Source organism: Diadema antillarum, unplaced genomic scaffold, assembly GCF_040938485.1.
Source record: "Diadema antillarum isolate AM-2024a unplaced genomic scaffold, OU_Dant_1.0 seq00001003_RagTag, whole genome shotgun sequence".
Classification (NCBI taxonomy): Eukaryota; Metazoa; Echinodermata; class Echinoidea; order Diadematoida; family Diadematidae; genus Diadema; species Diadema antillarum.
The window spans coordinates 1,127,206-1,150,184 of record NW_027271841.1 but is presented as its reverse complement, the minus strand read 5'-3'; the positions used below and the strand labels follow the sequence as shown (position 1 = coordinate 1,150,184).

Here is a 22,979-nt window from a genome sequence, read left to right as displayed (position 1 = left end):
GTGTTCATATTTGTAATTTTTCCATTTTGCTGCAGTAGTTTCAAGAAAGTTGTACTCATTTCTATATGCCCTATTTGTAGGTCGATAATGCTAATCGTATTTTTGAAGGTTCGACAACTACCACCCCCCCCCTTTTTTTTTTTTTTTTGTAAAGGCCCTTATACTGGTACAGACGAGGACGAAGCGCGCAAGAATAACACCGAGGTTCGATGTGCATGTGAAGTACTCACAATTAATACATTCATTAGGCAAGCAGAGAGGAAAAAAAAAAGATACCGGTGTACTGGACATTTCTTACGAACACGAGGGGGGGGGGGCGTTCAAACAGAAGAACACGCGCGCATAATTATCATTCCTTGACAAAACAGCCTGGGAAACAGCGGAGGAATGAACAGTCTTCCCAGCTAGTCTCGAGTCAAAGGCCTCGGGCATTGCAATACGAAATTATTCTATTCTCCTTTCTTTTACGTTTGTAACATAAACCAGCGAATACCGGTAGTCAATAATTCATCACACATAATCATATCAATCTACCCCTGCAAAAAGACTAGCATGTAACTACATTCCACATGACCAACGAAAATACACGTGGCCGTATGCTTAGGCAAATGTAGCTTAGCGATGCTCTGTTGTGCTAAATACACAAGGCATTGCGCGCAAGCAAACCAAATCGGATTCTCTGTGGAAACATGCTGAATGTTTCGGATGGTAGGCAGCGGCTCTGCGGCAGATAGGTGAATTCTGCCAACTACTTTACACGGCATGATCGTGGCAATGCAACTCTCTTGTAATCTTATGCTCAGAAAAACAACAACAAAACAAAAACAAAATGTATATTACTTTTGAAAACTGAAAGAAATTCGAACTTGCAACCTTGCAGTATTAATCACAACACTATTCAAGTAGACCATCGCTATTTACGATTTCGCCAGAGGACTTGATTTCCTTCCTTGTCGACCGCATACGAAAAATGAAGTAGCGTCCGTCGCAATATTGGCAACGAAGCCAACACGTGGCGCGGTGAAAAGTGGAAGCACGTGTTTGCGAACATTTCACGCATATACGCAACAGCGCGATAACGGCTAGGCCCTATATTTCCCCAGACAGATTTCAGTACGTAGGATAAAACGTCTCTGAAACAAACCAAAAAATAAATAAATAGAATGCTTTCTGTTAACAAAAATTAAAAGCTGAGTTTCTTTCCCCACGTGTACTCTCTTAATTTCTAGGACTTAAATTTTAAATCTTTCTTACGACTTAAAATATTTTAAGTCTTTAAGACTTATTTTAGGTGGCTTCGATTAAAAGTTGAGTGTCGAAGCTGTTCGCAATCTAAATCTAACAAGGACTTAAACTTTCAGCCAATCAGATGACTTGTAAATGACGTCATGCGCTATCTTGAACCGCCTTAAACCGGAATTGGCGCTGGCCGTCACTTTGCTTCATGCGATGCTAGATAGCGTAGTCATACACACACATTCAGTGCACAATATGTACATTGTACATATACTATAGTACTTGTACTTATACCTACAACCATCGACCATTTGCAAACAAACGCTATTGACTCGAACAGTTGAGTTGGTCTTGAAGGCAGAAGTCATGCAGGCCGGAGTTTTTTGAGGGTATGATCTGACGGAAGCTTGACCAAGTTGCTTAAAGGTGAGCATATTACTGTATGAATGCTTAAGAATGTGTTTGATAACTCTGGGACTCAGTAACCAAAGATAAAAGATGTTAAGATGTGCACTAACCGCCCTACATTTTTTTTTTTTGGCGAGTTTGAGCCTTGCCACTGTATTATACAGCGCTGTCCATCCCTGAAGCGCCAGTGCTAACGTTAGCTGTTCATGGCTAATGTGTCTATCCAAACATTGTAACAAGTTACATGTAGGCTAACGTTATACTAGTATTCCGTGGGGGCTCTATTTCGGTGAAACTGCAAGTACAAGTGTAATAATACAGGGACTCTTATAAAGCGCCCATTCTACCTAATGATTTACGATGTTGGTGTCTTGACTGAAAGGTAAAGCTATGGGCATAGGCTACTGTAGCGTAGGCCTAACTGTCGTCTAACACTGAGTAACAGTAACAAGTTAGTGTCAGTTCACCCCTTCCTACACTCTTGTAAGGTTTAATTTATCAATTTCTACGTAGAAAGGCACAGTTCTAGGCCTTATCATGCCCCACTATGCCGTGATAAAATGTAGGGCATATGCTGTTAGATGGGTTTTATTTTTAACGTTGTGTTTAGGCCACCAATAGTACATAGACCCTATGGGCGCTACAATTGAACTGCGACCAGCCCAAACACGAAGACGAAGCCCCCTGTGTGATGAGCACCCCAGGGTTTAGGGCGCCAATGTTGCAATGCCAGTGCAGTGGCGTCAAGCTCTGAACTGTAAAAACTTCTATCGCATGGGCCATATTGGCTGACATCACCAATTTCCATTGACTCCCATATCAAAATAGGGGGTCTACAATTAATAAACAGTTTCTGTTCCATTGCATGACTAGGTCTACTGAGTCTGATGTCACAATAAACAATTACCATTGGCGTGTGCACTCAACACTCGTACTATCAAGCGTGCATCATGTCACTCATTTTACTGGAATAATCAACTTCAATGCTACTTGCACTCGGCTGCGTACATGTGTATGTAATGTGAATGTGCTACTGATTTGCATTCCATGAAAATACTTCTATTATTATTACTACCACTCAGTAGTAGGCCTGGACACCTAGGCCTTATTGTTGCCATTTCTGCACTGAATTCAAGACTCTTTCTTGAACTAGTAAGTCTGTTTATTAGTGTTATTGTTGAAGGCGTTGTATGAAACAAATAATGTATGGGATTAACTCGTGCAATGGAACAAGATTTTGCACCTGGATAAAGGTATTCTACTCCAGTTTTTCTCTTTGTAGCATAATCAATGTGGTGATCTGTGTTTGAGTAGAAGGATCTAGACTTAAAAATTCTACAGATCTACACTTCTGGCTGAGATGTATGCATTAAGCATCACATACACCAATGAGAGAATGTAGTGAAGTTTTACAATATATGAGGCCTTTTTTTTATTTTTTACTTTTAATATTTTTTAAGATAAAGGGAATGCAAATTACCTGTTATTTGTATAATTTGTACTCCAAGGAGTACCCTGTCAGGACTATCCCTTCTTGGTGTTTAGATATGCAAGACATCCCTGGTATTTCTAAAAATTGATTTTAACGATAACATCTGAAACAAAAATCAGAGATATCGGTCTCATTTTTTCCTCCAGCATGAAATACAACCCTCGAGACCAATAAGAAATAATTAATTACATAAAAATCTAGAAATGTGGCTATGGTGACCGTTTATACCCCCGAAGCATATTTGTTTTCTTCCTTTTTTTTTTGTCAAGCGTTTCTGTTTTTCATTTTCCACTTCCTTATCACTGATATTTCACAGTTTTTGTGTTTATTTTCAGATCAATGCGGACTTTGCCCAGTTGTACCGAGAAAAGTGCAGGAGATGGTGAACAGATGGGGGCCATTTTACGTCAGTAGAATCTTGCACTTGCCAAGCGAAACCACCCTTAGTTGCAAGACATCGTAAGAAGATGTGAAGACATGGATGGAGACAGTAAGTCCTTCCGCCAATCCTCATAGATCTTGTGGCATTGATTATAATTACTGGAACAATTTCTGTCCAAAGTGTAAGAGTAAAACTTACTCATTTGTTTATACTTCATTGCTATTACACTTTTCAGGAAAGTGAATGTGTACGAGTTTGCTCTTCATAGACTGATATTGATAATAAGTCGAAAACTGAATGTTAGGGATTGTCAGAGCTGATACAATACATCATATCTAACATGTTAAAGAGAATGGGTGAAATACGTAAAGTTGAAAAAAAAAATTGTATTGTGTTCCATTCTATAGGAATTTTGTGGAATGTCACTACTTGCAGCGATGCTTCACAGACCCAACATCCCCATGTAGAAGAAAGGGAGAGGACCTCTCATGCTCCCGAGGGATGCCCAGCAGTACCTGGTGCAGAATGACTATGTGCCTGTAAGTACAGTATGCTTAATGTTTATAGACTTGAAATCAGTTTATGATCAAATCATTGAGCTTCCAATTTTGAGAATTATCTATACATATGCATGTTTCATTGGGCTTTTAAGTACCAGCTCATGTTTAGAGAAGAATATTTGAGCTTCGTATCTTACAAAGCAAGACTCGTGTAGAATCTGCATGTACTCAGTAACAGGTGGAATTTAAAAATCTGAATTTCTCATGTTGTCGTGAGAAATGCAAAGTTTTCTTCTCTGATATATCAGTGTTTTTGAAGCGATTCTTCTCAAACAAACTTTAGAACATTCAGCAATGAGTATTGTGTAGGGGTATCTACCGTGTTTTGACAGTTTTCTTTTAAATTCATTAAATTACGGATTAAAAATGCATGCTGACTTCTATTGATTTGTAATAATATGTACATCAAATATCTTATGAGTCTGGAACATGTAAATATCTTATGAGTCTGGAACATGTAAATATCAAGTAGGCCCCACCCCGATGATGGCAAAAAGTAATCTGATTTCTAGGAATTTTTTTCAAGGCTTTGAGGTTTACCAGATGAGACAAAATGTTTTAAAATAATATGTTCCGAAATATATCAGAAATATTTACTTGTACATCACAAACTAATAGTTATGTGATGAATATGTTATTAGTACATTGTATTTAAGATCAATATGTAAAATTATATTTTAATATTTTTTCCCTCCAGAGTGCCCTCTCACTGAGAACTTAACTTCCCTCTATGTGATGCAAAGTTTATTTGATAATAATTGTAGCCTTTGTCATTTGCTCAAACGATTCAAGTGAAATTTAGTTCGAAATATCAGTAGTGCTATACATGTTTAATCTCTTTTCAGGTAGGAACCAATGTTCATGGCATTGCTGATGCAGAGACTCCAACTCCAGCCCCAAGCATCTTCTGATCTGGAGATTCTCCCACCTGAAAGCCCTAGCAAACGGGAAACGCCAAGTTGATCCGCGCGAAACGTATACATCACGAGCGAGAAGCGCGAAGTTCAGTGATGCTAAAGATGCCACCTTCAGCCAGCCCTGCTTAGTCAGATAAGGGAGTGACTAGACGTACATCCAGTATTTTTTCATCCTGGACAAGACCATGCATACTAAGTCCAGGCTGGAGATGACCGGAAGCAAGAATTTGACAGACTCTTTAAAGCCCACTGTGTCTTCATCGTCAAATATGCTTGGGTGCTTGAAGCATTCTTTGATTTTGTGGCGGCATATTCATGTACTGCTACAATCCCAAGTGAGGGCTTCGTTCTGGGCATTAGCCACGAACTTCAAGAACACGTCAGTGTATGATGCTAGTAAGATTTTCCGACATTGTGCCACGAACCCATACACACAAGAAGCATATCTGACTTGCCCTGATGTGCAGCAAAGTTTTCTTAATTTTCGGTGAATTCTTAAATCAAAGTAACACAGGTAAAATGCTGCAATGTTTCCTTTGAAGATACTATCATGCATAATGTTTGACTCATGGATATTGAGTTATGTTATGTGTGCCTCACTTTTCCATTTATATTGAGCTACAAATCCATGCACACAAGAAGCATGTCTGTCATGCCCTGGTTGTAGTAAAGTTTCCTTGTAATTTTTTTTTGTGTGCATTTTTAAATGAAAATAACACAATAAGAAAAGTTAATGGCGCAATGTTTCCTTTAGAGGTGCTATCATGTATGTGTGTGCCTCACTTTTGCATTTGCATTGCTACGTTAACATTTAAACAATATTTCAAGTTTTTATACATGTCCAGTTTCAATTTATTTATTGTTCATCTTTGGCTTGTTTTCTGTATATTATGTCTGGTTGATGATGAAAAAAAAAAGTAATGCCAGATCCGCATTGATTTAAATTGAAAGAAGAAAGTTTAAGTTCCCCTGAACACTTTTGTAATTATTCAACGATTACCTAATTTTCATCACTCCCACAGTGTTGTTGAGCCATTGTCCATCACATTTATTGAGCGCTGATTTGTCGCTATTTTCATAATGACGTTGTGGCTAAACACTTTAATATGAAACTCTCTATTTATAAAGAAATAAACTTTGGTTTTCCAGCCAAAGTATGTGCTTGAACCCACGAGGAAGGATAGATTCAGCGCAGATGGGCACCTTAAACAAATTTAGTGCATTTGACTTGAAATTTGGCACACATGACCACTATGGTATATAGATATGGAAACAATGTGGTGAGCAATGCGTTGCCATGGTAACAGCTTTTTTTAAACCGAAAAACATACAAAAATATTGTGGATTCAGCTAACTTAGAATAGTCTTCGAGCATTTAGCTAGAAATTTGGCACAAAAGACCACTGTGGTATATAGATGTGTAAACGTATTCTTTCGTAAGTGTCGATCAATGTGTTGCCATGGTAACGGCATATTTTGAATGAAAATCTTACAAAAATATTGTGGATTCAGTTAACTCCCTCACTCTTTGAGTAATTGGCTTGACATTTGGCACATGCAACAACTTTAGCATATAGATGTGCAAACTTAATCTTTCATCAATGGTGAACAATGCGTTGCCATGGTAACAGCATCTTTTCACTAAAATGCATACAAAGATATTGTGGATTCATGTAACAACCTCAGTCTTTGAGCATTTAGCTTGAAATTTGGCACACCTGACCACTATGGTACGTACATGTGCAAACTTAACCTTTCGTCATGGTTGATCATTGTGTTGCCATGGTAACAACATAGTTTGAATGAAAATCATACAAAAATATTTTGGATTCAGGTAACTCCCTCAGTCTTTGAGCATTTGGCTTGAAATTTGGCACATGCAACCATTGTAGTTCAGAAATATGCAAACTTCATATTTCATCATTGTTAAACAATGTGTTGCCATGGTAACGGTGCATTTTCAATGAAAATCATACAAACATTTCGATTCTCCTGTCTCTGTTTAGAGCATTTTGGCTTCAAATTTGGCACATGTTACCTCTACATTACCTAGATATGCAAAAAATCTTTTGTCACTGTGGAAAATGTGTTGCCATGGTAACAGTATATTTTGCATGAAAATGATACACTAATGTGAATTCAACTAAACCCTCACCCTTTTAGCATTTAGCTTGAAATTTGGCACATATGACGGCTATGATATAGGGCCTATAGTTGTGCAAACTTCATTTTTTTCTTAATGTCCAACATTGTGTTGCCATGGTTACACAATTTTTAGTAAAAACCATAGAAATCGTCAGTTTATTTATCTTGCTCACTCAGTTTTTGAGCACTTGATTTGAGGGGTGGAACAGTGCATTGCCATGGTAATTTTTTTCTTTATTAAAAAGTAAGAAAAAATAATCCTGGTTGAGCTAATTCCCTCAATTGTGGGTGGGGGTATATTAATCACAATGAGTGATAATTCTAGTTAAAAATTCAGATTGCATCACTTCAACATAGTGCTTTGTTACAAGATATGACATCAAAGTAATCAAGAAACTAGTGGTCCATCTCACTTGAACAGTCTCTTGAGGTGGTTCCCTGTCATCAGTTGAGATGGATTCTTAAATATCAATAGATTAAGCAGGAATTTGTATATTCTTTTGTCAAACATTTTGTCTACCAAAATGCAGTATGGAAATGTACTTATGTAAATCCATTTCAGACAATCGATATTCAAGGAATTTTAGAAGTAAGTTTAGAATGTTAATTGTTATTTGAGCTTCTTAATGTTTTAAGGTGAATTTACTTCAGAGTTTACATAGATCTTGCTCCCTACTGTTGTATGTAATACAGTTTGGATTCAATTGTAAATTTTCCCTACGGAATAGTGGAAAAATTAGGGAAGTCTGGTAAGAAATAAGGAAGTGTAACACGTTTTCAGAAAACATTTCTTGACTAGTCCGTATGAATATGCAAATACATGCAGGTGAAAAGTGTAAAAATATTGTGAAGGAATGACATCAATTCCCTCATTTGGACGTTCATAAAGACTGGACAAGATCTGTTTTCTGGAAATGTGTGAAATTGAAAAGAGGCATATCTTCCTTATTTCGTAGCTGATTTTCATAGTCTTTACACCATTCTGTGTAGGGAAATTTCTTCTCTTTTCTAATTTGATTACACTAATTTTGGCCTTTACTTCCCTCTTGATTAAATTTATACTATGCATCATTCCAAAAAATCAAATAATTCTTTAAATTGCATGCATGGGACGTACAAAGCGTGTAAATCTAAACGTCAACTTAATGGAGGCTGTATTGTTTATTACACGGCATCATTTCTAAAATTTAAGTTATTAGAATTCATATATAATCTTATATTTGTTCATAGTTTCCATCTTACGACTTAACGATGCTCACCAGGGAAAGAAATACATAAAATGAAAGTGAATCGAGTCGTATGGAGTCATCTTGCAAGATTTTAAAAAAAAGTGAAAAAAGTAATCTATTTGGCAATGAAGGTTCCAGTCGTCTAGTAACTTGTTTACAGAACACAGTGAAAGAAGCATCAGTAACATGAATGTGAAGATGTGACCATCTGAGACTATTGCAAAATATGCTCTGTTTTCATCATGTCGTATTTCATTTTTTCTGGAGCCTACATGTGTATGACAATCATCTGTATATTTTGTAACTTATCGATGTTTGTGAAAAATGCATCAGTTTGATTTTGTTAAAATAAATAGACCTTTACATGTGAAGAAAGTGCATCAATTGGCTGTCATTTTCAGAAGTCTGAGTTTAAATCCATGATGGATTTATTTGAAATAAATCCAAGGAAGGCTTAAAATAAGTCTTTCGTCGTTTAAATCCAAGCTGGATTTATTCTAAAAACAAGTCTAAGAAAGATTTAAATGTAATCAAATAAGACTTAAAAAATAAATCCTATAGACTTGAAATTTAAGTCGAACATAGACTTAAATTTTTAAATCCTAGCTAAGACTTACTTTTAAGTCCTAAGGTTTTGTCTGTATTTACAGTCCGCTAGGACTTAAAGCAATAAATCCTTAGGACTTAAAAATAAATCCTAGAAATTAAGAGAGTAGTGTCACGATATATAGAGGAATGGTACAGCCATGTTTCACCTTATTATGATATGCTTATAATTTCAAGAGTTTGAAAACATGCAGATAAAGGAGAAGATGAGTAACCATCAAAGTTTAAATCTCCTTAGCATGAGTCACTAGCTTGGGCAATTGAACTAAACAAAAGAATTCAAACTTAAGAATGGCAAGAAAGAGCGGATGTATGCTACAGACATCATTGCTTGCTGTCTTTATTATAATAGGGCGTATTATGCCTACAGGCCTGGCTCGTGTTTGGCTCATCATCACCAAAGAAATCGGCACGAATTAAGGACAAAAGAATTTTTTCTCCTCTATGTGCGTATAAGCACCGGCAAGATTAGGGTCCAGGTCAGGACCGTTCGATGGGATGAAAGGTTTGACCGCTGAAAGAAAGATGACCTTTATACGGAGAGACAACACGTACGACAATGGGCCGCTTTCCAGAGTCTGTCCGACGCAAAAACACTCAATTCGAACCAGGGTGGCCATTGTCAGAAAATGCCACAAACAATGAGTGAATGAAGTCGTTGTTAGAAAGTTCAAAAATAGTTGATGATGGTGTACTTAACAATATTATACCTATAGCTAGGAGGAAGGGCATCAGGAACAGATATCCAACCATTTGAAGTTCATGCAAGACGCAACGTATATGGCATAATGCCTGATGGCTGCGATAGCTTGTAAATCGTAAAGTATAAAATCGTAAAGGTACAAACGGACATCGGTGGCATGCGAACCTTTTTTTTGTCACTTTTGAATCAAAAACATCGTATGTAAGAGTGGTGGAAAGAGACATAAAAACGTTGTTTTTATTTCATAAAACTGTTTTCAATCTAGTAAAACGATTCAATAGTTTCAGTCACACGTTTTTGCAGAAAACTCAAACATCACATCTTTTTGTCAGTGTATATGTTCATATTTTGAATAGGCCGAACGGAGGGGGAAAAATGTAGGGCATCTTTTGTCTTTTGATATCCATTTTAGAAGATTATGGTCAAAGTCTAGTAATTGATGGCATTTTCTAATCTCATTCTAAACACGCATGCAGTGACAATTTCGTTATCCAACTTTCGTCACAAAAATCATTGATTTTTATCTTTCGGTGGCCCGAAAGAAACTTCTTGTGGCACGAAAAAAGAAAATAAAGAAAAAAAAAACGAAATCGGTCCCACTTAACACAGACAAATGCATATTAAGTATTACTGAAGTGATACAGGTACCCATGTCTAAAATAAATAAATAGAAAATTCAATCATCTTACCGATATTCTGAGTTGTAAGATTTAGCAAGTGTAGGCTTATTGATCATTATAAAAATTGTGCCTATATTTAGGTGGTCAAAACTTACGTTTGAAATGAGAAAGTGGGAGCATTTGCAGACGTTTGATTTAGCATTGTAAAGAGCCGAAAGTTACTGTTATTCATTTCTGATTGTAAAAGCAACCATCCAACATTTGTATTTTAACACCTAACGGAGCCGAATGTTACCGTTACTCATTTTCAAATGTATTAACCGACATTCATTTTAGCATCTTACGGAGCGGAATGCTATCCTTATTCATTTCCGAACGTGAAAGAAAACATCCGCTATTCATTTTAGCATTTAACTGAGCCAATTGATACCATTAATAATTTCCAAATGTAAAAACAACAATCTGTTATTCATGTTAGCATCGTATGGAGCAAAATATTACCATTATTCATTTCCAAATTTAAAAGCAAATATCCGACATTTATTTTATTATCTCAAGGAGCCGAATGTTATTGCTGTCCACTTCCGAAAGTGAAATGAATAATCTGACAATTATTATCGTACAGAACCGAATGTTACTGTTTTTCATTTTGAACGTAAGGGCAGACATCAGACATTAACTTGGCCATAAAACGCAGCTGAATGGTACTGAATGTTACATTTCGAAATGTATATTATAAGAGCAAATATCTGACATTTTAGCATCATGAATATGGAGCAGAATGTTACTGCTATTCACTTCCAAACGTAAAATCGATCATCTGACGTTTATTTTGGCATCTTCCGGAGCCGAATATTATTGCTATTTACTTTCGAAAGGATATTAAAAGAAAATATCCGATATTTATCTAATCATCGTACGGAGTTGAATATTATGGTTATTCATTTCCGAACGTCATAGGAATTATTCGACATTAATTTTTGCATCTTCCGAAGCTGAATGTTATTGCTATTTACTTTCGAACGTAAAAACAAACATCTGGCATTTATTTTATCATCGTACGGAGTTGAATACTATTGTTATTCATTTCCGAACGTCAAAGCAAACATCAAACATTAATTTTACCATCGAACGCAGGTAAATGTTACTGTTATTCATTTCAAAATGTAAAAGCAAACGTCCGACAATTATTTCAGCCTCGTATGGAGCAGAATATTATTGCTATTCACTTCCGAACGTATAGCAATCATCTGACATTTATTTTAGCATCTTCCGGAGTCGAATGTTATTGCTATTAACTTTCGAAAGTGAAAGCGCATCCGATATGTTTTATTAAATCATCGTACGGAGTTGAATATTATTTTATTCATTCCCGAACGTCAAAGGGATCATTCGACATTTTTTTTTATCATCTTCTGGAGCTGTATGTTACTGCTATCTACTTTCGAACGTAAAAGCAAACATCCGGCATTTATTTTATCATCGTACGGAGTTGAATATTACTACTATTCTTTTCCGAACGTCAAAGCAAACATTCAACGTTTATTTCAGCATCGTCTGGAACCGAATGTTATCCTTATTCATTTCCGAACGCAAAATCAAGTCTGACATTAATTTTAGCACCGTACGGAGCTGCATGAATCTTGACCGTTATTCATTGCCAAAGGTATAAGCAAACATCTGACATCTATTTTAGTATCATACGGAGTTGCATATTACCGTTGTTCATTTCCAAAATTAAAAGCAAACATCTGACATTTATTTCAGCATCTTACGGAGCCGATAGTTACCGCTGTTCATTTCCAAAAGTAAAGGCAAACATCCGACTTTTTTTTGGTGGCCGATTTTCCCGCAAAGAAAATATATCTTACTACAAAATCGGGATATTCCTCAACCTATTTCTGATGCAAACATATATCAAAGTTTTGAAAGGAAGCTGTAACTGCCCACCTGTCATCACATACGACGCCTTATCGACTTTATTTTCTTGACGTTAACAGACATTAATTATGTTCTACCAGCATTCGAAAGACACGAGATTTTCGCGCTGTTCAACAAACCCGCCGATCGGCGACCGCGAAGCATGGCTCCACAAAATTGGTGACACCGATAGTGAATCCTATTCCCATCATCTTTAGAAATTTACGCACACGTCGATGCACGAAGACAAAAGGTAATTAGGACACCAGAGTCTGCCCCTCTGCTGGAAATCGCCTATAGTTCCTATTGTTTGAATTTGTATGGAGCGAGCACAAGGGGAAGGATTACAGTAACAAAAGGTCTTGCTCATTATCGTCTACTATCAATCAACGGCAAAACTACGACTTTTTTACAACCTTTTCAGTACCAACCTACAGCAAAACTGTATGCTTTTTCAACACGTAAGTACCACGGTTAGTGCTGGTAGTGTGATCCTTTGAACGCCACATTGCATTCATGCGTACGTGTATAAGTACGGTACGTTGCGAAGTGAGCAAACAATACTTGTATAAAGTATGCGATTAGCGGTTTTTGTACAGTGTATGTAATCCTATTGCTACACACATGAATGGAAGATCGGGTTATTGATAGTTTATTAAGCCAGACCCTAGTATATGTCACAATTACGTAAACAAAGTTGTCGGCAAAATTTATTTATAAATCAATCTACTAGGATTATAATTATTCAATGATGTTTATCACAAAAATGAATGCGAAAAGTCATATTTTGATGGTCATTATGCAAGTCATGACGGCCATCCAGACATCGAACGTGACTAGCATCAATCGTGTGGTTTCAACAGGCGGGATTATTATCAGACAGTAATCTTACCATTGCAAGCATAATGCGGCTTCACTTTGTTGATTTACGAAAATCATAAAATGCAACATCTATTCACTACGGAATAAAGCATGTAAAAACCTTGAACATGATCACAGACTCTTGAAAATAAGCACGTAGTAACTCATTGTATCCCGTTCCCCGCAGCTTCCGGAGCGCCGTATTGAAGTGTACACAGAACAATAGAAAACTGTCTGAATGCGATTCATCGGCGTGTATTATGTACGATGAAAAGGAGATCCGGAAATGAGGCTCGTTCGTACAAAAGATTACGGAGAAAATCTTTACGAAAATATATTGAGCATAAAAAAATATTAATACAAATCATTAATAATATTTGATGTCACAACGTATATTTTTACAATTTAGTGCTCAAAATTAATGACAACAAATTACTGTGATCATTAACAGGAGTAAGATGTCTGTTTCATTGAGCAAAGACAAAAAATGAAAATTTTTGTTGACTTTAAAGACACCATATATGTGCGCATTCAAAGATACCTTATCATTGAAGTTAGCAGCTGAAAGTACGGCAGAGAGCTAACACGTTTTTGCAGCGTCCGGTTTGGTCCGCAGAGACAAGAGTTTGACTTGTGGTCCTGAATTACGCATTAGAGAGGGCTGCACCGAGCTTACAGTTACTGATGCATTCCGTCATAGAAGTGAGTTTCATAAATTTGGTTTATATATCAAGTAATTATTGTGTGTGTTGGAAATGAGCCTCAGAGTTTGTTGGAAAAAGGGGCAAAGAGGTTGTTCAATAGTCACATGTTATAACGCATACGGTACTGTGCGAACTGAGTGTGGAGGCAGTAAAGTGAATTCAGTAGTCGCACATGTAGTCAGGGCACAGTGCGCTCGATAGAGGTGTTGTATTAATTGGACAAGTTGTGTACTCTATGAATGAAATTGTTCAAAGTCTGGATGTATGAAATGTTAGCTTAAGAGTGAGAATATGAGTCATAGATGCGTCAAATGAGTAAAGGATTTAAATGGGTCTGAAGTCAAGACTAGATTTATATCAAGGTCGGGTCGCATTACTCGAACAAGGTTCTCAAAAGAAATAACGAGCACAAGGCAAAGTTTATTTGAAGAAATGGTACATCATTTAATAATGAATGACATAAATGCAAATTCCATACATATTTCTTATTTGAGGAATTTGAGCATTAGCATTATAAAGGTTGTAAATCAATTCGGAAGTTGATTGATTGTATACACAAACAGCAATAATAACATGAATGAGTTGAGTGTATTGAATAAGACTGACAAGTTACATGCCAGTTTATATTGCACGTAATACTTATATGTAATGAATGTAAGGAGGTTGCATGGAAAATACATGCAGGTGTATTTGATTAGAATTAATACACGATTACATAGATAGGTTTGCTGTTGAAATGCAGTTGAAATTACTAGGGGACGAACAACATCTGAAAGTGAGTTCAATGCAATACATATGCAAGTTAGTATTTTTTGTGTTCCATTTAAAACTAGAGTCATTGTTGGTATTATGTACACACAAATGAGAAAGGCAATTTCAAGCAACAGTTTATGATTCAGAGTATGCACATGAATAGAAGAGGGCCATTCAGAGATTTTGTGCATGATTAAGCCCAGTGACAATTGTGAAGGGTTACGTTGATGGGCAACTCATTTATACACGTACTAAGGACGTTTTCCTTTCTCTTGTTTATATTTTTGCAGATTGAATAAAATGTGCAGGCAACGCCAGTCAGGCTTATGCAGACTGGATATGCACTTATACAATACGTGCGGAGTGTATTAGGCCGAATTCTTTGGAGCTACCGTGATCCATACATTCAATTTCTTAGCTCTCCTGGGGTCTGGTGTTCCAGAGGATACAAGATGGCGGACGACGCTAAGAGTTTGAAGCATCGACGCAGAGGAGCCAAGGCTAAATTCACACGTCTTGGTAATGCTCTGGACTTCATGCTGTCAGAGAACCGTCCTGTTTGTGAAGTTTCAGAGGCTTTAAAGAGTTACAGCGAAGCCTACGCAAGTCTTCAGTCACAGCATGAGGCTTACACACAGATAATAGAGGATGATGAAGAGTTCGTAGCCGAAGAGAAATGGATGGAGGATTGTCAGAAGGCATTTCTCAAGCTTCAGATCAAGGAAAAGGATTACTGTCAAAAAGATGTTCATGAGAGTCCATCCCCTGAGGGACCGGCGACAGTAACCTCACGTTTCAAGCTGGAGAAACCAAAGCTGCCCAGGTTTTCAGGAGACATAAGAGAATATATGATCTTTAAGGCAGATTTTAAGCATGTTGTGCATAATCAGTACAGTGGAAGAGATGCATTGATGGTTCTACGGTCATGCTTGACTGGAAAAGCCCTGCGACACATAAGAGGTATTGGTCAAGATTATGAGGCAGCTTGGAGCCAATTAGATCTCATCTATGGAGACCCACGCATGGTGGCTGATGCAATCCTCAACGATATCTCCAGATTCAAGCCACTGAAAGGCGGTGAGGATGAGAGGTTTTGCGACTTCGTGAACCTAGTTCGAAGAAGCTACCACACATTGAACGAGGTAGGGCGAGATAATGACATAAACAACAGTCATATGTTAGCTGTAATAGAGAGGAAGCTAAACGAGGATGATAGAAGGCTGTGGTTTCGGAGACAAGATGAGGAAACATCGCAGACCCTAGAGTCCCTCTTGAAGTGGATGGAGAGTGAAATGAGAGCAAGGATGCGTTCCTCTGCACCAGTGAGGAATGAAGCAAGGTCGAGGATGCCAGTGAGCCAGGTATCGGCTTCAATTCCTGCCAAGGTTTCAGAGTTTCGATGTTGGATGTGCAAAACCAAGGATGGGCACTGGACTGATCAGTGCAGAGAATTCATATCCAAGCCACAACAAGAACGTCTGAAGTTAGTCAAGGACAATCATGCCTGCTTCAGTTGTCTCAAGCAAGCAGGTAGAGAGCACCGCATGAGCACGTGCAAAAGGAGGAGGTTATGCACTGAGAGTTACAAGGGGCAGCCATGCAAATTCTACCACCATCCCCTTCTTCACCCGGATCAAGAGATGAACCAAGTCGGTGTCGCCACAGTTGGAAATAAAGAGGCGATTCTTCCTATCCTCAAGGCTGAATTCATCAAGTCAAAGACAGAAAGCAGAGTGGGAAATGTGCTTTTGGATTCCGGAGCACAGATCAGTATGATCAGGCAAGGATTTGCTGATGAATTGGATCTGAAAGGGACCAAAACCACCATCACAATCACCAAGGTGGGAGGAGAAACCGAACAACTACGTACAAAGTTGTACAAGGTTCCTGTATGTGCTATTGCTGGCAAGAGGGCGAGCACCATATCTGCTGTAGGACTGCCCAGTATCACCGAGGAGATTGTTACGACCAAAATCACTCTGAGAATGATCGCACAAAAGAAACAATCAACTGATGTTCAGGCGGTTTATTAACAGTGATATTGTGGGTACAGACTGGTAATCAGCGTCACATCAGTACAACAATGATCAATAGAAACAGTTATAAATCGGTAGTGGAATCACTTACACGTATTAAATAATCCTTTGAAAGTGTCCAAATACGATGTTCGATGCACAGACGAATGATTCGTGACGCACCGATGAATGATTCCTCCGACGTAACTCCAGAGGCGCAGGTTACGATAGTCCACGGTATAGATCCGGGGTAAAATCCACGAAATATGTCCACGGCGAAACGTGCAGATTCCAAACGTTGTGACGACCACGTCCAGTTCATGCGTTGAATGATGATTCACTTAATATTGTCCAGCTAGGAATCCAGCCCGTCACAGCTTTTCCGTAGCAATGTCCATTGACACAAAAATGGTGTCTATCCCCAATGAAGGCAAATTAATTATCTGCAGGCAAAATGTCTCCCAGGCCAAATATCTCCACAAACATAACAGGTCAGCAGGTAACACAGGACTGACTATAACAAGTCGCTTCAGAGCCAGAAGTGACGTAACTCTCAGAGCAGAGGTGTTGGGTACTCTGCCTACTGCAGAATTTCTCTGGCTTTTATACTCTCCATTCACCCCCTTCTAGCACATTCTATAACTCTCTCCACCCTACTAGCCAGTCCAAGTTCCAGGAAACCCGGATGACTCACTGCCTAACTATGTACAAAACATCATTACCAAAAATAACTACCAATTACATTGGGCTACAGGGACAGTGCCTCCCTCAGCCAAACATGTAAGCACTTCCCAGAACTTTCTGGAATGGGTGAAATCATTCTAGATTGAGTGAGCTATAATGTATTTCCTGTTACATGCATGTACTGTATAACTACATTGTATACCACCTAGAAAATTCTCCACTGATCTGGTCAGCCTGTATGTACTTTATCTATACCATGTAGAATGTTCTCCATGAATCTGGTCAACCTGTGTACATACACATTAAAACAGCCATGCATACAGTACATCATACATATGTCCATAACTACTAGTGTGTACATTTGTGACAAGATACAGGACATTGATGTTTGTTCTATAGCTGAGAAGGTAAACTTGAGTGCAAACGACGTCAACAGAGGTAGTGGTGAAGTGGATCTGCTCATTGGGATCGACCATGCAAAGATGCACTCAGGAGAGACTCGTCAGAGCGGTAACGTAGTAGTACGGAAGTCCCCTATAGGGTGGGTTGTGTTTGGAGGATCAGGAGTGAATCAGCAAAACCCACGCAGAATTCTACATGTTCAGATATCTCCACCAGTCGATTTGTCAGAGTTCTGGAGTACTGAAAGCATGGGAGTACGAGCAAGTGATTGTGAATGCAAGCCTGGTAACATGAGCAAAGCTGAGAGAGACGAATACAACTTAATCTACAACTCTTGCGAAAAGGTGGGAAAACAATGGAGAGTTCCATACCCATGGAAAAGGGACCCACATGATTTGCCAGATAACAGAGTACAAGCAGAGAGGATGCTAGAGTCTATAGAGAGAAAGCTGGCAAAGGATCCAGAGTACGCTGATGTCTACAACCAGCAAATGACAGACATGGAAAAGATGGGATTTTCTAGAAGGCTGACAGAAGAGGAGATGTCTGCTCATAAAGGTCCTGTGCAGTATGTGTCCCATCATGCTGTCATACGTCCAGAGAAACGAAGCACTCCAGTAAGGATTGTGTTCAACGCATCAGCGAACTACCAAGGCCATTGCTTGAACGACTACTGGTTGAAAGGACCCAATTTGTTGAATGATCTGTTTGGGGTCTTGCTTCGATTTCGAGAACATAAAGTAGCAATCTGTGGTGACATTTCTAAAATGTACCACAGAGTGCTCATGACAGAAGAGGATCAGCATGTTCATCGATACTTATGGAGAAATATGCAAACTTCTAGGAAGCCTGACGTGTATGTAAAGCAAGTGGTCACATTCGGAGATAAGCCGGCAGCAGCCATAGCTCAGGTGGCACTGAGGAGAACTGCGGAAGAAGGAAAGTCAAAGCATCCAGAAGCGGCTATGGTTCTTGAGCGTGACACTTACATGGATGATGTTTGCACGTCAGTCAAATCGTCAGAAGAGGCAAAGGAGTTAACCAAGAACATTGATGCAGTTCTAGCTGAGGGTGGTTTCAAGGTTAAAGGCTGGCTTTCTAACATCCCAATGAAAGGCGATGAGACTAAATCAAATGAGATGAATGTCCTTGAAGCGTTGACGGAGGAGAAGGTGTTGGGCGCTGTATGGAAGCATGAGACAGATGAGTTTTCATACCAAGTGAAGTCAACTCTACTCCAGAGTGAAGCTGAGAAAGATGACTCATGCAAATTGACTAAGAGGCAAATCTTGAGTCAAGTTGCCAGAATATTTGATCCGATTGGTTTTGCCTCTGCTTTCTTGGTGCGAGCCAAGATAGGTATGCAGCGTCTTTGGCAACTTGGATTAGACTGGGATGAGGAGCTGCCGCCTAGAGAAAATGCGGAGTGGGTCAAGCTGTTCAGAGAAATGAAGGAGCTCAATGAAGTGACGTTCCCAAGATGTCTAACCCCACCAGAGGCAATGGGTTTGCCAAAGCTGTGTATCTTCAGTGATGCTTCGGAGGATGCCTTTGGTGCATGCGCATATCTTCGACGGCAGATGAATGACAGCGACCAGTATGATGTTAGATTTGTGGCTGCCAAATCAAGAGTAGCGCCGTTGAAAAAGTTGACATTACCTCGACTTGAACTTCAAGCGGCAGTGATGGCCACTAGACTGGATGAAGCTATCAGAGAGGAGACGACACTGGAGATGCAGGCTACAGTTTTCATGACTGATAGCATGATAGTGTTGGGATGGATTAGAAGCCAAGCAAAGGCTTTTAAGCCCTTTGTGTCATCCAGAGTAGGAGAGATACAGAGCAAGTCCAATCCGCAACAATGGAAACATGTAAATGGCAAGGAAAATCCTGCAGACGATGTATCCAGAGGGGTGCCCGTGTCAAAGTTGCTTGAAAGGTGGAGAGATGGGCCTAAATTCCTTCAACTGGCTGAGGAAGAGTGGATGTGCAGAGAAATCTCATCACCAAATGCAGAAGAGAACAAAGAGAGGCGTAGAGCAGAACAGGTAATGAATGCAGTCGTAACTTCAGATTGCTTGGACTGTGAGAGGTACTCGAGGTGGAGGAAGTTAATAAGGGTCACTGCATACGTCAAGAGATTTCTTCACAATGCAAAGGTGCAAAGGTGTAAAGCAGGCAGTGACGCTACAGAAGATGGAAGGAAAGGACCTCTCAATCCATCAGAGTTAGAGTCTGCTGAGCGGTTCTGGATCAGAGAGGTACAAAAGCCACTGCATGCTAAGATGAAACGAGGAGAGTTCAAAACGCTGAGCCCGTATGTCGATGACGGCATCATCTATGTCGGTGGCAGAGCGGGAAGGAACTTTGAGTCTTACGACAACAGGCATCCTGCGCTGTTACCAGGTCAGCATAGGGTATCGAAGCTCATCACACGACAAATTCATGAGATTGGCCATGATGGGGTGGCGACTACTGCGGCTAAAGTGAGACGCAAGTACTGGATAACCGGAGTGACCAAGCTTGCCAAGTCGATAAAGCACAGCTGTGTCACATGCAGAAAGATGGAGTGTAAGTTGGAGTCTCAACTGATGGCCGATTTGCCAGAGCTACGCACTGCACCGTTCACTCCACCATTTCACTACACGGCGTGTGATTATTTTGGGCCGTACAACGTTAAGGTCGGGAGAAATAAGGTAGCGAAGCGATACGGAGTGATTTTCACATGTCTCAATACGCGAGCTGTACATCTAGATGTAGCTGTCGATAGTTCTACCATGGAGTTCATTCAAGTGCTTCGGAGATTTTTCGCCTTCAGAGGTCAACCCAAGGTCATAGTGAGCGACAACGGTACACAGTTCGTCGGCACAGAACGCGAGTTACGCGAGATGGTGAAAGGTTGGGATGACGTGTAGTTGAAGGAGTATTGTGCTGATCGCAGAGTGGAATGGAAATTCACAACGCCCTATGCCCCGCATCAGAATGGAAGCGCTGAAGCTCTCGTGAAAAGTTGTAAATATGCGCTTAAGAAAGCAATAGGCAGTCAAGTTCTGTCCCCCTCTGAGTTGTACACATGTTTTGTTGAAGTAGCAAATCTGGTAAACCAGCGTCCGATCGGCAGGGCGCCCAATGATCCAGATGACGGTAGTTACCTATGTCCAAACGATGTTTTGTTAGGTCGCGCATCGAGTAGGGTGTCGCAAGGTCCGTTCAGGGAGACGAGGAACCCCCGACACCGTGTCTAATTCGTCCAGCGCATTGTCGATGCATTTTGGAAAGCGTGGAATCGAGATGTTTTTCCGCTACTGGTGCCTCGAAGGAGATGGAATGTGGAACGACGAAACGTTCGCGTTGATGACGTTGTAGTGGTATCAGATCCTAATGCTCTACGCGGAAAGTGGACCTTAGGTAGAATCGTGCATGTATATCCGGGATCTGATGGCCGAGTAAGGAATGTGAAGGTGAAAACCGCTAGGTCAGACTACAAGAGGCCGATAACCAAAGTAGTAGTAGTTTACCCAGCAGAAGGTTATGAAGACTGAAAGTTATCTCACATTAAGCTTTAAGTGAGGTTACATGTAATGTGAGCTATACATGTCAAGTCCAGTTTAACATTATGTATATGTCAAGTACTGATGAGAGTAGCAGTATTCAAGTGTCTGGCAAAATTTAATTGTCAATGAATTTTCACATTTTGGAATGAGGTAAACCCCTCATTGGGGGGGGGGGGGGAGGTATGTTTCATTGAGCAAAGACGAAAAATGAAAATTTTTGTTGACTTTAAAGACACCATATAGGTGCGCATTCAAAGATACCTTATCATTGAAGTTAGCAGCTGAAAGTACGGCAGAGAGCTAACACGTTTTTGCAGCGTCCGGTTTGGTCCGCAGAGACAAGAGTTTGACTTGTGGTCCTGAATTACGCATTAGAGAGGGCTGCACCGAGCTTACAGTTACTGATGCATTCTGTCATAGAAGTGAGTTTCATAAATTTGGTTCATATATCAAGTAATTATTGTGTGTGTTGGAAATGAGCCTCAGAGTTTGTTGGAAAAAGGGGCAAAGAGGTTGTTCAATAGTCACATGTTATAACGCATACGGTACTGTGCGAAACTGAGTGTGGAGGCAGTAAAGTGAATTCAGTAGTCGCGCATGTAGTCAGGGCACAGTGCGCTCGATAGAGGTGTTGTATTAATTGGACAAGTTGTGTACTCTATGAATGAAATTGTTCAAAGTCTGGATGTATGAAATGTTAGCTTAAGAGTGAGAATAAGAGTCATAGATGCGTCAAATGAGTAAAGGATTTAAATGGGTCTGAAGTCAAGACTAGATTTATATCAAGGTCGGGTCGCATTACTCGAACAAGGTTCTCAAAAGAAATAACGAGCACAAGGCAAAGTTTATTTGAAGAAATGGTACATCATTTAATAATGAATGACATAAATGCAAATTCCATACATATTTCTTATTTGAGGAATTTGAGCATTAGCATTATAAAGGTTGTAAATCAATTCGGAAGTTGATTGATTGTATACACAAACAGCAATAATAACATGAATGAGTTGAGTGTATTGAATAAGACTGACAAGTTACATGCCAGTTTATATTGCACGTAATACTTATATGTAATGAATGTAAGGAGGTTGCATGGAAAATACATGCAGGTGTATTTGATTAGAATTAATACACGATTACATAGATAGGTTTGCTGTTGAAATGCAGTTGAAATTACTAGGGGACGAACAACATCTGAAAGTGAGTTCAATGCAATACATATGCAAGTTAGTATTTTTTGTGTTCCATTTAAAACTAGAGTCATTGTTGGTATTATGTACACACAAATGAGAAAGGCAATTTCAAGCAACAGTTTATGATTCAGAGTATGCACATGAATAGAAGAGGGCCATTCAGAGATTTTGTGCATGATTAAGCCCAGTGACAATTGTGAAGGGTTACGTTGATGGGCAACTCATTTATACACGTACTAAGGACGTTTTCCTTTCTCTTGTTTATATTTTTGCAGATTGAATAAAATGTGCAGGCAACGCCAGTCAGGCTTATGCAGACTGGATATGCACTTATACAATACGTGCGGAGTGTATTAGGCCGAATTCTTTGGAGCTACCGTGATCCAATGTCCGTGCGCGTGTTGTTGTTGTTGTCGCTGATGGCCGTTAGACAGTGAGCGGTTTATCATGCGCATATCGTATCGCGCCGTTATTTGATTTGCGCTGTTCATTTCAAACTGCGGCAGCCGAACGGACGTGTACAACACAAGCTTAGTTGCTCTTTACAGTACAATAAGGGCCTAATATTTGTGAAATGGCAAGCAAACGACGCAAG

The 22,979-nt window shown here is 39.3% G+C and overlaps 1 protein-coding gene and 1 long non-coding RNA gene across 2 annotated transcripts in view; one reads left to right on the top strand and one right to left on the bottom strand.

Moving 5' to 3' along the window:
• LOC139742488 (uncharacterized) overlaps nucleotides 1-22,979 on the bottom strand; it is a 91,266-nt gene that overhangs the window by 27,721 nt on the left and 40,566 nt on the right. The gene's annotated exons all lie outside the window — the stretch shown is intronic.
• LOC139742486 (uncharacterized) lies at nucleotides 14,281-22,065 on the top strand. The gene is made up of 2 exons (XM_071653024.1): nucleotides 14,281-16,497; nucleotides 17,613-22,065. Exons 1-2 carry the CDS (start codon nucleotides 14,863-14,865, stop codon nucleotides 20,550-20,552), a joined length of 4,575 nt encoding a protein of 1,524 aa, XP_071509125.1. The 5' UTR covers nucleotides 14,281-14,862; the 3' UTR covers nucleotides 20,553-22,065.

Bases quoted from the DNA above. Each gene is read 5' to 3' on its own strand.
- LOC139742486 (XM_071653024.1), top strand. From the start codon at position 14,863: ATGCAGACTGGATATGCACTTATACAATACGTGCGGAGTGTATTAGGC. The intron at 16,498-17,612 runs GTTACGACCAAA...GACAAGATACAG, and splicing joins CCAGTATCACCGAGGAGATT to GACATTGATGTTTGTTCTAT.